We start from the raw sequence: 17,384 nt of genomic DNA on the forward strand, positions 1-17,384 counted from the left end.
CCCCCCTTGTCACAATCACCCTCCAAGACGTTGCCCTTCCTTCTACTGTCCCTTCATTGACCGATGCCACTACTGACCATGTAGCGTCCAGCCCGGCCGAGCGCAGCGGCCCCACCCCCTCTGCCCCGCGTGATGTTGTGGCGTCTCTGGTGTCCACCCGATTCATCAAGCTGACGTGGCGTCTTCCTGCCGAGCCGCACGGGGAGAACATCACCTACTCTGTGTTCTACAGTCTGGACGGCACTAACAGGTCAAAGATGCTAAAAGATGTACATGTCAGTTTATGCCTCTGCAGGTTGTTAAAGGAACAGCAACAGGAAACACAAAGTGTGCTAATATTTGAAATAGCATACTACACATACTTATTCTGTAGTATGCACAAGAATGCAAACGATTGTTTAGGATTTGGGGGTATCGAAGGTAAAATTTTAAGAATCTGTCATTGAAAAACATTGATCGAACATTAATCTAAATATTTAGCGTGATGCGTCCTCGTCAGTGTTCGAGTATTCTGTGTGCAGAATGTGAATTTTCTTAGTGCGAAAAGTACTGCATCCCACAATGCAATGCGTTCTATGTATAAATAAAGCTGAAATAAAATGTATAATGTACTGAATATAAATGTTAGGTGGAAAACTTTACTAAACGAAATGTGAAGTTGAAGCACTGAAATTACTAACTGGAAATAAATAAAAACTAAAAGTGAAATAAAAATAAATGACAAAAGCATGTAAAATTAATAAAAATCTAAAATGAAAACCGAAAATCTAGAAATAAAAGCCATTTCAAGATATTTATAAAATAATAACCCTGGCATAAAAAAAACATGTACACTGTGATCTCTTTTTGAGCCAATTTTAGACAGATTATTTGATTAAATTAAATTTTCTAGCTATCAACCTATACTATAAACACACAAGCTGGGTTAAAAATAACCTAAGTTGGGTTAAAAATGAACAAAAATGGGTTAAAAAATAACCCAAGTTGGGTTAAAATGAATAAAAATGGGTTAAAATTAACCCAAGTTGGGTTAAAAATTGACAAAAATGGGTAAAAATAACCCAAGTTGGGTTAAAAATGGGTTAAAAACAACCCAAGTTGGGTTAAATATGGACAAACCCAGCGATTGGGTTGTTTTGACCCAGCGGTTGGGTGAAATGTTGGGTAGTTTTATTTAACTCAACTATTGTTTAGAAATTACTGTATTGCTTGCATAAAATGAACCCAAAGATAGGTTGGAAATTAACATTTATTAAAAAAAAAAAAAATACTTAAATAATAAACTTTAAATTGCTTATTAATAAATGTTCACCTTTTTGATTATTATTGTTGCCTCTAGTAATTATGTGTCTGATTTTTAATTTCCAACATATTTTGGGTTCATTTTAGCCATATAGTCATTTTTAAACAATAGATGAGTTAAATAAAACTACCCAGCAAGTTGGTCAAAACAACCCAAACGCTGGGTTTGTTCATATTTAACCCCAACTTGAGTTGTGTGTGAATATATATATATATATATATATATATATATATAAAAATTATATATATATATACCAACGCACCTGTATACATATATATGCTCGTACTTGAATTATGAATTGCATTCGGACACAAAATCGAATTAGAAACCTGTGCGTTCACATACTTTGACTTTGTCTCAGTCCTAAAAACTGGTCATATCTCATATTACTGTTGTTTTGCTCACAGGGAGCGTGTGGAGAACACCAGCGGACCGGGAGAGATGCAGGTTACCATTCAGAACCTCGTCCCCGACACCAAGTACACCTTTCGGGTGGTCGCGTCCAACACTAACGGCCCGGGCGAGAGTTCTGCCCCACTTACAGTGGCCACCCAGCTGGAGGGTAAATCGCCAATGCACATGTACACACTTCAAGCGCAGGTTTGACCACTAGCCAGGACTGAGGTTTCTCTTTCTACACCTCTCGCACGACCACACTAGTCCTGTTTGTGCTTGTCCGAACCTACCGCCCGCTTGTTTACAGGAAGGAGTTGATCTGGGGAAACGCTGCTTGTCTTGAGGTTTCTTCACAGACAGGCTCTTTCTGTCTGGACTCCACTGAATGAGTATGGAATTGTAAACATCTGGGTGGTGGGACTGTCGGGCAGCATCTGTCAGGGTGATTTTCATGGATACAGGGACTCATATTAATGAGACGAGAGCTCAGGGATGCAGGTATGGTCGGAGCTGTCAGGAAAGATGCAGCCAGAGCCGATCTCACGGGATGAAAAGAGAATGTTGCTCCTGGTGGGTGGCCACGGTCGGGTGAAAACGCCAACTGGCTGGATGTGCATAGGGCAGATACAGACAACAGGAAAAAGAAACTGCATCCCAGCTTTTGTGATATCTGATGTATAGTATGCGAGATCAGGATTCTGTCAAAAGTACTGCTTTCGGTACCAAGTCGGTAGTGAAATTTTAAAAATGTACCAGCATTTCCCCCTAGCATTTCGAGAGCTGTTCAGTGGATTCTTAGGCCATGTGTCCAACAAAGCATTTTTTCCGAGGCTAGTGTACTTTGTTTTCAGTGGGAAAGCCACGGTTTTTAAACGCCAGGAGCGTAACAAGGCGCTTAGCATCTTTTTCAGCGCTGAGCGCTCTGCGTTTTTTACCGGTCTCCTCGAGTTGAAGAATGTTCAACTTTGAGTAAAACACTGCGCTCATCATTGTCACTTTTTAGCCAGTCGTCCAATCAGAGAGGACGAGGGGCGGGACAAATACAACACCGACCAACTGTCACATCAACAAGCAGAGAACGGAACAAAATGGATGAGAAATTAATATCGCAGGTCTCCAAACATACATAGCAAGTATTCTACATTGTGTCAACAATTTTAGTCTGAAACAAATTATCTGCGAAATCAGTGACAAGTAACAGTGCTGCGGATAATAGCAACAAAGCGTCTCAACTGCAAAAAAAAAACGCTGTGATGCCGAAGTGCGCTCAATTGCTCACAGACGCGTTTCAGCAGAGCGTCTAGCGTTTTCAGCTGGCTAAAAGGCTTTGGTGGTCTTAAGTCCAAAATTTTCATATGCGTTTTATTTGTATTCGTCATCCTAAAAATTCATCACGCAGAGTCCGATGGGTATTAATTAATCCGTTGTAAAAACAAAATTGTAAAACAATACAAAATGGAGTCTTCAAGCAGTGAGGATGATTTTGTTGTCCTCTATCTTCTTAAAAAGAGAAGAAGAAGGAAGAAATATTGGGTCCATCCAATCCTGAGATTGTGTAGAGAGGAAAGAGCGTTGCATCACTTTATCAAGGAGCTGCGTGATTCAAAGTTTACTTCAGGATGTCAGTGGCTCAGTTTGATGCTTTGCTAGCAATACTGGATTTTGGCGTGCGCTTGTACAGTGGCTCTGAATTGTCAAAACACCTCTCAAAATGCTTGCTACAGATGCAAAAAACGCATAAAATTGAACCTGATCCGAATTTTTTTATGACGGGTGAACGTTTCGATGGCATTGTGTAAACATGATTGACACAACTTGAGGTCGTATTTATTTTATAACGTGCAAAAGTTTTGTCCGAGAATTTCGGACTCGGTGTGCAAGGACCTTAAAACACCTCTGATTGGCCACTGGGTTCAGATACTCAACAGATACACCTGCTTTCAAATGCTCCTGTGAAGCACTCTGAAGATCGTCAAATATGTCTTTTTACAACATGTTTTTGAAGTGTTGATCATTGTAGCCAATCACAGACGTATCTGTTGAGTGTGTGAACACAATGGCCAATCATTGGTGTTTAAGAATCCGCTCAAAATGCTAGGGGGAAATGCTGGTGTCGTCAGTGCTGGTATTTCAGTACGTTTGACAACCCTAGCCTGGAAAGTGCATTATTTTTTGGTGGATTTTCATAGTTTGTCAATTCATGCTAACATTGCCCACAACCCTTTGCAACATGCAAGAGAAGTTTGTGATGGTTCGCCAACAACTTTTGTTTTATTGCGCATGCTTTTTCACGTTCTTCTCATCAAAAACACAAGTAAAATTAACTTTTTTTAGCTTCTCTCACCTGTCAAATAGCAAAAAAATAATAATAATAATAATTAATGTTCCAATTAATTTCTGATGGATTAATTGCCAACTTGCATTTTTTGTTTCTTGTTAAATATACCATTCACAAATACACTACTGTTCAAAGGTTTGGGGTCAGTATGATTTTTAGAAGTAGAAATTAATGCTTTTATTCACCACTATTTTTATTTCAAATAAATGCTGCTCTTTTGAGCTTTCTATTCATCAAAGAATCCTAAAAAAATGTTTTTTCATAAAAATATGAAGCAGCACAACTGCTTTTTTCAATAAACTGTGTTTCTTGAGCAGCAAATCATCATATTAAAATGATTTCTGAAGGATCATGTGACACTGAAGACTGGAGTAATGATGCTGAAAATTCAGCTTTGATCACAGGAATAAATTATATTTTACAATATATTCACATCGAAAACTGTTATTTTAAATTGTAATAATATTTTACAGTTTTTAATGTATTTTTTTTTTTCTTGTAAAGCATCTATACTTAAAGTATAACATATACAATATATGAAAAGGGGGTCTTTATCAAGACAATTTTATGATTATTTTTCATACTGTATTCTCAAGCCGTTACAAATAAAGTACTTTGAGTGAGCAGAGGAAGTTGGGATTCATCCTAGTAAAATCAGAAGCATTTCTTATCCTGAACTTCCTGTTTGACTTGTATGGACAAAATGAATTAAAGCAGCACAATTTTCTCTTTCTAGGTCAGAACTCCTCCATTTCCTTTGCATCCCACACTTGGACCTCAATGCATTTCACTCATTTGAAGTGTCGAAATATCCTCAGCGGGATTCTGACGCTGCTTTCTCACCAGAATAGTCTTCTTTTACCATGTGATATTGTCATTATTTAAAGTATCCAGCTGCGGTGGGTTGAAACGTGTCGTCTTTTGTCACTACGCGCTGTTGAAGTTTGCAAAAGCGAAAAAAATAAGTGTCAAACAAAAGAAGAAAGAAGCTTCAAGTAGAAGTGTAAGCAGTGGAAGACACTGTGAAGAAATTACTTCAGTGGTCCTTTGTGTTTTCAAACACATACTTAAAGCTAAAGTACAGACAAACACGCCTTCGTTTCTTCTGCTTTTCGTTCAGTTCTTGTTCCTAAAACTTTATAAAAACAGGAATATTAACTTTAGGGTTTTTGTATTCATGCAGGCGTCAGATTTTTGCAGATTTGTATCTATTTTTTTGAGATGTAAACCTGAACTTCCTCTTAAAGTTTCTTCCATCTCTCAGTTCAGGTACCGGGTCCAGCCCCGAATCTGCAGGTGGTCTCTGTCAGCGCCACCTCGGTCGCTCTGAGCTGGGAGAGACCGGCCACCGGAAACGGGGATATTCAGACCTACAAACTCTTCTACAGTGAGAAGGGACAAGACTCGGAGCAGGTGAGAGATTCATTATTATGTCACAACAATGAGCTCATTAACATATGATCGCCCACATTTACATATCAATCGTCTGATAGCCTAGTGGGCAGCACCAACATATAGCGCCGTTGCGCTTTGGGCAACCACACATTTGCACATTTACTATGGTAATACCAAGGGGTTTTTTTTACATGTATTTTTTGCACATTTACTATGGTAATACCAAGGGGTTTTTTTTACATGTATTTTTTGCACATTTACTATGGTAATACCAAGGGGTTTTTTTTACATGTATTTTTTGCACATTTACTATGGTAATACCAAGTTTTTTTACATGTATTTTTTGCACATTTACTATATTAATACCAAGGTTTTTTTTACATGTATTTTTTGCACATTTACTATGGTAATACCAAGTTTTTTTACATGTATTTTTTGCACATTTACTATGGTAATACCAAGTTTTTTTACATTTATTTTTTGCACATTTACTATGGTAATACCAAGTTTTTTTACATGTATTTTTTACACATTTACTATAGTAATACCAAGTTTTTTTTTTTACATGTATTTTTTTTTTTTTTTTTTTACATTTACTATGGTAATGAGTTTTTTAAGTTTTTTTGTTGTTGTTGTTGTTTTACATTTACTATGGTAATACTTTGGTTTGTACATATTTTGTGGTCATTTACTATGACATAACTTTTTTTTTTTACATTAGTTTATTGGACATTCTGGTAATGAATCGTTTTGCCATTTAATTTTTTTTAAACATTTACTCTGGTAATACCATGTTTCTGGCACAGTTGTTTTAGACATGTACTATAGTAGTTAATTAATTAATTTATTTATTTATTTATGGACATCATACCTTGGTATTAACACGCTGGATTACCATATATACAGTATGCTATGATATATGAATATGGTAATCATTCAGTACCATAGTATATATCAAAGTACCCTGGTATTACCTAGCAACACAGCACTTTTTTGTGAAGGCAATGTGAAATACATCGGTAGTTTGTCTGCACATCAGGGGTTAATTACATAGTTTTAAAGGAACAGAAGCTGAAACGGTCTGTTTTATTTTATCTGACAGAAAGGTCATAAAAATTGTGCCTGTTTTTATGCCAAGAGACTCTAAAATACTACAGTAACAAGTACAGATGCAAAAGTGCAGATAGCCCCTTTCGTAATTCATGTTTTGTGTTTTTTTCCTGCAGGACATGGACGTCACGGGTCTGTCCTACACCATGACGGGGCTCAAGAAGTTCACAGAGTACAGTTTCAGGGTGGTGGCGTACAACAAACACGGCCCTGGCGTCTCCACCGAGGACGTTACGGTCCGAACGCTGTCTGACGGTGAGCTTCATGAAGTCTGATGTTTAAATGTGTAACTTTGAACCACTTGACTTCCTTTTTCCTTTGATTTTTCTCTCTCTTCCTTGACTTGGACTTCAAATAGCACTTAAAAGTGCCTCCGCTTAGATGAAGATTTGACATTCACTCTGATTTGTCAGTGAATTGATCTTCGTATTCATGATCATGTTTTTGTGTCAGCGTTGTCACAAGACTCGTCAAAATACTGCGCAGTGTAAGTGACATGCTAACATGATTGCTTAATGCAAAACCATCAAAACGAGGAAGGCAAATGTTTTCTATTGGTTCAGAGAAGCTATTTGGTTTCACGGCATACTGAAACTTGACTGAAACAACCCAGAAACAAGTCTATGCACAAAATATTGATTTTCCAGTTAACCTGATTCAGATTTATTTGATTAATTATTTGAGTAAAACTCAATTGCAATGCCCAATCTGGTGGCTAAATATAGTTTGTTCATCTTGAAAGGTTTGTTTGTTTATATTAATTTATTTAAAAATATATATTTTGTTTAATTTATTTTTTAAATCTGATTCAGATTTATTTGATTATTCCCTGAATCTTCCTTAGAATAGAATAAAATTTATCTAAAAAATGTATTTAATTTTAATTTAAATATTTAAATAATGCATACTTATTTATATTATTTCATTACTATATATATATATATATATATATATATATATATATAATTATGTATTATTTTAATACAAATATTTAAAAATATATGAAATAATATAATATTATATATATATATATATTATTTATTTGTTATACTTATATATTGTATATATTGAAATATTGAAAATATTAAAGAAATATTAAAATAATATTATTTATATTATAAATAATAAATATAAATATTTTATTTCTATTATTTCATTACTATAATTACACATATATATATATATATTTTTTTAATAAAAATATTTAATAATGTATGATATATAATATTATATAAATAATGTTATTTATTTATTGTGATACTCATATATACTTAAAGAGAAATATTGAAAATATTAAAGAAATATTAAAATAGTATTTTTTAGTTTTTATTTCAAACAGTCTTTTTTATACAGACTTCAGTATTAGATTAATTAAATATATTAATGTATTCTTTTGCCCTTTCTCCAATGTACCACTACATCCTAAATCGCATACTCTCATACGAAATCACTATGGTGAACTAACTTCGTGACCATTAAAAAAGCAGTAAGAAGCCATAAAACGGTTAACTTTAATACACAATGATGTATTTCAGAGGGCAGCATCTTCAGGAGCACGACTATGATGCCTTATAATACTGTCTAGGTAGGGAGCTTGCCAGATTTTGGCTTTCTCTCTCTCTCCTGTTCTCCGTCCTTTCGTCTCTGTGGGAGGTGGAGGCTGGGATGTGAGGGAGACGTCCTGTCAGAGAAAGACCTCCGGGAAGACAGCGAGCATGTGACAGGTGGTGTTGTAATCGTACACTCTCACTCCGCGGCGGAGCGATTTGGGACGTGACAGAAAGCACACAAGTGTAAATAATATAACGAAGTGTTTTATTAAAGTGAGCCGTTAATGTTGGCATGCACACAAACGCACACAAACAACGGCTGCTACTGTCTCTGCCGCGGGTGCAATCCTCCAGTGTTCATTTCAAGGAACAAGAGATGGAGAAAAAAAAGCAGAATAAAGGTGAAAAAAAAAAAACAACACCCACGACTGCATCCAAAAATAAACAGTCTTTGAATGTGGGTCTCGGTGGATAAACCAATTATTTCAGTTGAGCTTTGAGCCGCTGAAGCTCGAGTTCTTCTGGGGACATCGAACTGCGCGTGTCGCTGGGCTTACAGTCTTCTCTCAATAATAAATCTGTTTTGTGTTTCAGTGCCGAGCGCCCCTCCGCAGAACCTGACTCTGGAGGTCCTGAACTCAACGGTAAGATCCTCTTTTATCAGTGGAGTGTTCTGGTACTTAATGTTTTAGTGCTGTAGAGATTAAAGATCTGGGCTGGTTACGTCAACTAAACTTTCATCAGCTATCACTATTGTGATCTTGATGAAGACACATCAGGTCAGAAAAATTACCATGTTCCCATACCAGAGCTGCACAATTAATCGTTAAAAGATTGTGATCTCGATTCAAACACTCATGTGATCTTATTCCTAAATATAATAATGATTCGGCTCTGACTATTAAACCTTTGACAAGTACGATCACAGTGAACATTCAGATCTGTGTTCTGAGCCAGAGAGGGCCGTTGTCATGTATATGTATGAAACCGCTTCACAAACAGTCGTTACACCCACACAGTATCATTATTTCTGTGTTACAGTAATTCAAATTATCACAGAAGTACTGGAAGAAGTTTATAGTTGGGATATAAACACTGATGTCTAAGGAAGTGATAAAAATAGAGGAAATCAGCTTTTGAAAGTAACTTGACGCTTCAAATAGAGTTCAATAGCATTATTACACCAGTAGGTGGTGACAAGTGACTGTTTAAAATGTACGTCATTGAATCATTCATTCAAGGGATTCTTTCAAAAACGCTGATTGATTCAGTAATGAAACAAGTGAAGTGTTTATGAGTAAGTCATTGAATCATTCATTCACAGGATTCGTTCAAAAACGCTGATTGATTCAGTAATGAAACAAGTGAAGTCTTTGAGTGAGTCATTGAATCATTCATTCAAGAGATTCATATGAAAATGCTGATTCATCCGGTAATGAAACTGAAAAAAAGTCTTTATGGCTTAATCCCAAATGGCACCCTAAACCCTCACGGTCTTCTTCTGAGTCCGCACTATCGTGACGTAACGCCGCTTTGACTGCTGGGTAAAGTCCTCTGCGTTGCTCGCAAACTTGCGGGCTCAGCTATAGTGCGCATCAAGGGTGCAAAGGGGGCACTCGCGAGCACCCTTCTGAAACCTAAAATGATGAATGGGACACCCTATGGTCTCGTGGACTTAACGGACACATGCACGAGGCAGCCATTGTAAGTCCACAAGACCGAAAGTGTATAGAAGTGTGCCATTTGGGATTCAGCCTATGAGTGAGTCATTTGAATCAGTCATTCAAGGGATTCATTCAAAAACGCTGATTGATTCAGTAATGAAACAAGTGATGTCTTTATGAGTGAGTCATTGAATCATTCCTTCAAGAGATTTGTTCAAAAATGCTGATTCATCCAGTAATGAAACAAGTCTTTATGAGTAAGTCATTGAATCAGTCATTCACGGGATTCATTCAAAAACGCTGATTGATTCAGTAATGAAATAAGTGAAGTCTTTGAGTGAGTCATTGAATCATTCTCTGCAACACTTTAGTGTATTCTGACTAAACTTGGTACATGTCATCACAAGCATGACCTGAGGCTACATGCTGCGTTTCAGCACAGCACCACCTACTGGTCCGGAGATATCAAAAATGGCTGTTTTTACTTATAACTTCCAAACGGTTTGGAGTTATAAAATTGGTCTTGTTAGATTCAGGGCGCTGAGTTGAATGATATCCAGTTTTACTATATCGATCATTTTGGGCACCAGCCAGTGTTTGCGAATATCTTTGAAACCACATAAAAAAGTGGTGGGATTGTGCCTGTTGGTGGCGCCATAGCTGAACAAAATATTAAATTGCCACTAATTACAATTAAGTGTATGAAATAAAATGTTATATTTTACTGATGAATTTACCTCTTGCTTGCTTCTTTGTGCTTGGACCCTTAATTACTGCTTGCAGCTATATTTATTATTTAGTCTTTTATTATTTATTTTTCGTGTTGCAGTATTTAGAATATGAGTGAAAATGTGCATAACTGTCATCAAAAAAATCTCAATGGCCTTTAAAAATAGACCAGTTTTTCTTTATGCAATCAATATATATCATCTAAACTCTTTTAATTTTGTGGTGAAGTATGACCCGGACGTGTTCTTGACAGTTCTTGTGAGGTTCATCCAATTATGACATTTTGGCACAAACTATAGTTAGTTACCATGGTACATTTCTATAAGTGCTTGTACTAAGTTACTTTAAGTCCATTAAAATGAATAATTATTCACAAGTCGTTTCTCAAAATAGAAGTTAATGGTTAATTATCAGAACCGGCCAAATGCAGAGAGTTTTTATGCGTTCGCATGCATGTTTCCCACCGTCAGGACTGTAATTTACATCCTGGCTCATCTCCTGTTTCATAAAGCATACTTGGGTTTTTTCTTCATTCATTATTGCGTAGCCTGAAGGCTGTGCTTCTCTCAGCTGTCTTTCTGAAATTAACTCATGACATCGGCTCTGACAGCTTTCTGGCTGACACACTCTTTTCAGGTGCACTGAAGAACTTCAGACCTCTAGACGTTTATATAATGCGCTCCCACCAGCCTACCTGCTCAATTAAAATGCACTAACTCTGCTCATGTTGAAATGGCTTTGCTCTGTCTGAAAGCTCTCCATGTGTCCTGTTTAATGCCCCAGAGCATCATGGTCCGATGGCAGCCGCCTCCCCCTGGTACCCTGAACGGAGAGCTGACGGGGTACAAACTACGATACCGGAAAGGGCTGAGGAGAGCGGACGCAATAGAGATCTCAACCTCACAGCTCTTTCAGCTCATTGATGGTACGACAAACCCCGATCCCTACAGTCTTACCTTAGCATTATTTACATTCTATTACAATATTTATTCATATTTTGAATTAGCTTTATTTATATGTGTATATATATATATATATATATATATATATATATATAATTTTTTCCCAGTTAGCTGCCAAGGCAACATTTCTAATTTTCATTTAAATTTTTTTATTTAGATTTTTTTTTATCTAATATTTATATTTTATTTTTCAGCTTCATTTAGTAAACTTTTTGTAATTTTTATTAGGTTTTTTTTATATTTCTATTTAGCTTTAATTTTTATTTCAGTTTCCGTAATCTTAGTACTTCAACTTATACTTCTTTTTATTTCAGTTTGTTACCAAGTTTTATTTCAGTTTTATTTAGTAATTTTTTGCTTTTGTCATTTCTATTATTTTTTTTATATATAAATTTCTATTTATCTTTATTTTTTATTTCAGTTTCAGTAATCTTAGTACTTCAACTTATTCAACATTTCTAATTTTATTTTTTTATTATTTTTTTAATCTAATATTTATATATTATTTTATTTTTCAGCTTCTTTTAGTTCTTAATTTTTATTAGATTTTTTTTTTTATTATTATTTAGCTTTAATTTTTATTTGTTTTAGTAATCTTAGTACCTAAACTTTTTTTATTTCAGTTTCTAATTTTCATTTTAATTTTTTTTTTTTTTTTTTTTTATGAAGATTTTTCATCTAATATTTGTATTCTAGTTAATAACAGCACTGCTACAGAATGAAATAATTAATGGTGTTTGGGTGCAAAAAAATCCCACAAATTTACAGGAAGGGACTCAAATCTTACTGTATCAAGCATATCTTTTGACTTAAACCAGTAAGAAACCACTTAGAAAAGAGCAAAAACCCTTAACATTTTCCTTTTAGCAAATCTACAAATCTAGTTCAGCAATATTCATAAATTTTGAAAGATGATCCAAGTGTTTAGGTTGAGAGTCAAGAGAACACTGCTTGTAACACATATTTTGCATATTTAATTTGCCAAATCCTGCTGATTTTGCTGTTTTTAAGGCTTGGAGAAAGGAAAGGTGTACACAGTGAGAGTGTCGGCCACCACCGTGAACGGAACCGGACCAACGACGGAGTGGATCGCAGCGGAAACCTTCGAGAATGACCTGGACGGTAAGGAAGCTCCAAAACAAACACGACCCTTTACATCCTTCACTTTGACACTGTGAGGCTTTCTTCCCCGCTGCTTCCTGTTGGTGGAATTCTCTCTGAGGTCGATTGAAGTGTTTGCCATTCGAACGAGTGGCGTTACTTCTCACACATCAAACGTCAGAGTTCATCAATACTGAAAGAGCCGCTGCATAATTCACTGGGGGAGTCTGTTAAACTCTTCTGGTCTGAGGCATGGAGGGGAATCCTGGGAAAATGGCATTTGTTTAATGCACTTCTATTGATAAATGAAAAGGCTTTGAATTATTTGGATTAATGTGTTCGTTTAAAGACCTTATCTTTCAGAATGCCATGAGAAGCGCAGCACCAAAGGAAACTTTACACTAGCGCATCGCTGCTGAGTTGGTTACAGTAAATTCGATTGATTTCAGGCTCGAGAAGACGCTGATGTGATTACTCATGACATTGGGCTCGGATAATCGTGTCTGAGCTGTTACTGCTGTAGCTGTTGTGTTTGATCTGTGTTTCAGTCGTGAAAAGAACAGCTAGCGCAGGACATCCAGCACTTTCATTTACTGCCTGTTTCCACTGTTGACGTAGTAGGATGGATATTAGGATATTAGGAGAATTCATTTAACCCCAAAAATGTTACATAATATTTTATATTTTGTCCAATTTTTTTTTTTTTTTTTTTTTTTTTTTTTACATTTTTCTTAATAATTAAGCTCATATTCACCACAAAATTCTATGTACTGTAATAGGAAAAAAATATGATTTGTTTATTATTTTTTTAATATTTAATATTTATTAATTAATATTTAATGATGATTTAAAAAATAAATAAATAAATAAATAGTGTGAATAGAATGTGATAATGAGAATTTAAGGGGAAAATTTGCTGAAATTGTCATAAAAAATAATGTCAATATGCAAATAATTGTACGAGTCCTAAAACTTTATTTTCGTTATACAAACCCCAAAAATGTTAAATAATATTTTGTATTAAATTTAAGTCTATTTTTAGGACCATTATGGCCATTTTTGGCTTATTTTTTTCATTTTTGATATTTATTTTCATAATAATTAAGCTAATATCCACCCAAAATTCTTCCTACTGTAATAGGAAAAACCTATGATTTATTATTATTATTATTATTATTATTATTATTATTATTTATGTACTATTGTTTTGATACATCATGGTAATATTTATTGCATGGAATTAATATTTAAAGATATAAGAATAAATAAATAGTGAGAATAGAATGTGATAATGAGAATTTAAGGGGAAAATGTGCTGAAATTGTTGTCATAAAAATAATGTCAAAATGCAAATAATTGTACTAGTCCTAAAAAATAGACTTTATTCATTATACAAATTATAATTTATTATTTATTTTGTGGAGACCCAGACATTTCCTCTTGAAATTCACCCAGTAATTGAAAGCCATATTTCTGCACTGAAGGAATCTGTTTGTTTGATCCGAGAGGAACATTTTTAGTGTGTCTTTGCCTTCCTTCCTCATCAAAGAGCAGCAGGAAACTCTGAAATTAAGGGAACAAGCAGACACGGAGGCATTTCAGCCGATTTAGATGACTAAGTTGGATTAATAGCTCGTATTTTCATTCGCAATTGGACGTATGGAAGGACCCAAGCGCTATGGGAGTGTGTGTGTGTGCGCTCAAACCCTCTTTGGGCTCATTTCCATCTGCTAAAATGGGAAAAGCTCTGTGACAGCCAGACCAAAGCATCCCTCTCAACCGCTAATGCCTCCGCTTCATCCCTTCCTACTTGAATTAGCCCCACAAATAGGCCAGTGTTTGAAATAATGAGTCAATTTAATGACTCTAAATCCAAAAGGTTTTGTTGGAAATTAGCAGCGTTGCCTTATAAATCAGAACAGGCATTAGCGCAGGCCCCTAAGATAAATTCAAATTGCATATCGCTAATAAAACGATGCTGTCCTTGGATCCGTTTATGCACAAGTTTTGCTTTTAAGCTCGGCCAAAACAAATACGAATGAATTTCACTGCTCTTAAAGCAGTTAGCTCTCTATACGCTAATGAATTTGTGCTTGAAAGCTGCTGTTTAGCTAAGCGCTACACTCAACCTGAGCTATAATGCTGTAAACATTCACTTCATACTTTATTTTTAAATTGTTTCCTAATAATCCTCTCAGTGTGGTCATGCTTGAAAGAGAACTTTGATTCTTTGATTCATTTCAGCAGAGAGCCATTTACTTCATTACTGAACGAATCAGTTGTTTGAATGAATCGAATAAATGAATGACTCAATAATTATAATCATTTCGAAAGCTGCGTCCTCCGGAGGTCACATTTGAAGGCTGCATACTTTAAGAGAAGTAACTGTTAGATTGCAAAGTAAGAAAGAAATTACAGTGTTTTACACCTCACGAGGAATAACAGTCAATTTTATTAATTACTTTTCTTAAATCAGACATCCTTGATGATGTATGCAGCCTTCAAAAGCGATCTCAGGAGGACGCGGCCTCCGAAATGAGACGCAGCTAATGATTTATTCATTTAGACATTTACTGTCACCTACTGGCAGTTTTAGTTTCTTATTTAGACAATCAAAAAAAAATTAATATTTCCATATTAATTAAAAAAGTTCACCCAAAAATAAAAATTCTGTCATCATTTACATGGCCGTTGAAGCCTAAAAGTTTATGTGTAATAAATTGTATGTTGAATCAAATAAAAAAAATTATTTCTAAATCTACTTTTTGTAATGTCTATTTGATGCTTTTGTCATTTAACACAATAATGACTTTAAATTATGTTTTGGGGGTAATTTCTCAGACAAATTTGATGTGCGATTAATTTGCAATTAATTAGATTAATTAATTGCCACATCATGTCATTAATGATTAAAAATCTGAATTGCTTGACAGCCCTAACTCCATTATATATATTTATATTTTTTAAAAATGTGGTCGATTCAATATCGATTCTCAAAAGCCACGAATCGATTTTCGCAAACATTGTTCATAATATCTGATTGATACATGGGTCAAAAACAACAAAAAACAATAACTATTTCATTAATTTATTACTTTTTTGTGGTGGGGCCAGTGAAAATGTAATTATTGAATCCATTGAATTGAATTGAATCAAAAATTGTGAATAGAATCGAAATCGAATCGAATTGAGGTCTTGTGAATCTGAATCGAATCGGGACATCTGAATCGATACCCAGCCTGTGTGTGTGTGTGTGTGTATATATATATATATATATATAGTGTATATATGTATGTATTAGGGCTGTCAAAATTAGCGTTAACGCATGTGATTCATTTTTTTCAGTTTAACACGTTAAAAATATTTAACGCAATTAACGCAGCATCCGTTTTTTCCATCATCCTTTAGCTAGCATTACAGTATATGATCACGCTATCATTCATTCGAGTGCTATTAAACCATTCAAGCACGATAAGATGCAAAAAAAAAGGACTTAAATCTGTACCGGAGCGCTGTCTGTGAATCTGTGTGACAGAAACATGACTCGTGCGCACAGAAAGCCGCTTCAGACGGTGCGTGGCCGCATTGAGTTCTCTTTCACGCTTGAACAGACAAAAACACACAAAAGTATACCAAAATGTGTATCCTCGTAAACAGTCTTAAATGAGTTAAATGACGTCTTAAATGAACGTAAAGGACATCGAATGTGTGTCAGATCCGCGTCATGCGTCAGGTCTTAAAGTGACAGCAACCTAATAAACCTGCTGCTGTAATGTCTGTCATTAATGTTAAACAAAAGACAAAGCGAAAATCACTCACTGCTCTTGACTGAATCCCTTTTGTAGCTTTAATAAGGATTAATCTATATTTCATTTATAATTTATGCAGTGAAGACTGTGAAGTGTTTGATAACTATATATATATTGTCAAAGATGAGCAGGTGCTATCTTGATTGTTCATTGTGTCTATTACAGAGTCTCAGGTACCAGGAGTCCCGAGTTCTCTTCATGTTCGTCCGCTTGTAAACCGAATCGTGGTGAGTTGGACTCCTCCAGAAAACCAGGACATTTTAGTCCGAGGTTATAAAATCGGATATGGAATCGGGAGCCCTCATGCCCACACGGTCACTCTGGATTACAAGCAGCGTTTCTACAGCATCGATAACCTCGGTGGGCGTCTGTAATGTTTTTAATGCTACAAATAATTAGCCATATGTTGACATTAGGCGTGTTTTTAGACTTTTTATGAATGTTTTTCTCTGCAGATCCCAGTTCCCATTACGTCATCACTCTTAAGGCGTTCAACAACATGGGCGAAGGCATTCCCATCTACAACAGCGCCACCACCAGACCTCAGTCCGGTAAGACATGCACACACAAGTTATATTGTGCCAGCTTTTCCACGTCCATTCAGGCTTGATCAGATGACAACTAAAACATGCTTAATGCTATTTTGAAGCATGTTGAGCAGTCAGTCTAACATTGTTTTCTAGTGGAGGCAAACTACGACGTGGAGTGTGTGTGTTAAATGTAAGGTGACAGGTACCACACATATGTCTGCCCCCCTCAGTTCTGGGAAATGCGGCGTGTCACGTTAGCATGAATCGAAACCTACAGGTGTGATGTGTCACACACTTCCGTCCCCACATCTTTCTTTCTTTCACTTTACGTCAGATGTCTCAGACAGCCGAATGCCGCTGTTAGAGGTTTCCAGACCCCCCGCTGTCCCGTCAGGTTGAGATTTGCGTCAGCTCTGACTCTGTAGGCTTCGTGCAACTTTTCTGACAGACTTGAAAACTCAAGCTTCCAGAGCTAGTGACCTAGAAATGAGTTGTTC

At 35.7% G+C, this 17,384-nt stretch overlaps 1 protein-coding gene across 3 annotated transcripts in view; it reads left to right on the forward strand.

Annotated features, from left to right (window-relative positions):
- Positions 1-17,384, forward strand: part of LOC127507454 (neogenin) — a 135,377-nt gene that overhangs the window by 107,406 nt on the left and 10,587 nt on the right. For all 3 annotated transcript variants that reach the window (XM_051884579.1, XM_051884577.1, XM_051884578.1), the window contains exons 8-16: positions 28-250; positions 1,711-1,865; positions 5,302-5,450; positions 6,659-6,797; positions 8,687-8,736; positions 11,269-11,410; positions 12,459-12,569; positions 16,523-16,717; positions 16,813-16,908. In XM_051884579.1, coding sequence (XP_051740539.1) covers positions 28-250; positions 1,711-1,865; positions 5,302-5,450; positions 6,659-6,797; positions 8,687-8,736; positions 11,269-11,410; positions 12,459-12,569; positions 16,523-16,717; positions 16,813-16,908 — 1,260 coding nt within the window. The remainder of the gene's footprint in view (positions 1-27; positions 251-1,710; positions 1,866-5,301; positions 5,451-6,658; positions 6,798-8,686; positions 8,737-11,268; positions 11,411-12,458; positions 12,570-16,522; positions 16,718-16,812; positions 16,909-17,384) is intronic.

This window comes from Ctenopharyngodon idella, chromosome 24 (genome assembly GCF_019924925.1).
Source record: "Ctenopharyngodon idella isolate HZGC_01 chromosome 24, HZGC01, whole genome shotgun sequence".
NCBI lineage: Eukaryota > Metazoa > Chordata > Actinopteri > Cypriniformes > Xenocyprididae > Ctenopharyngodon > Ctenopharyngodon idella.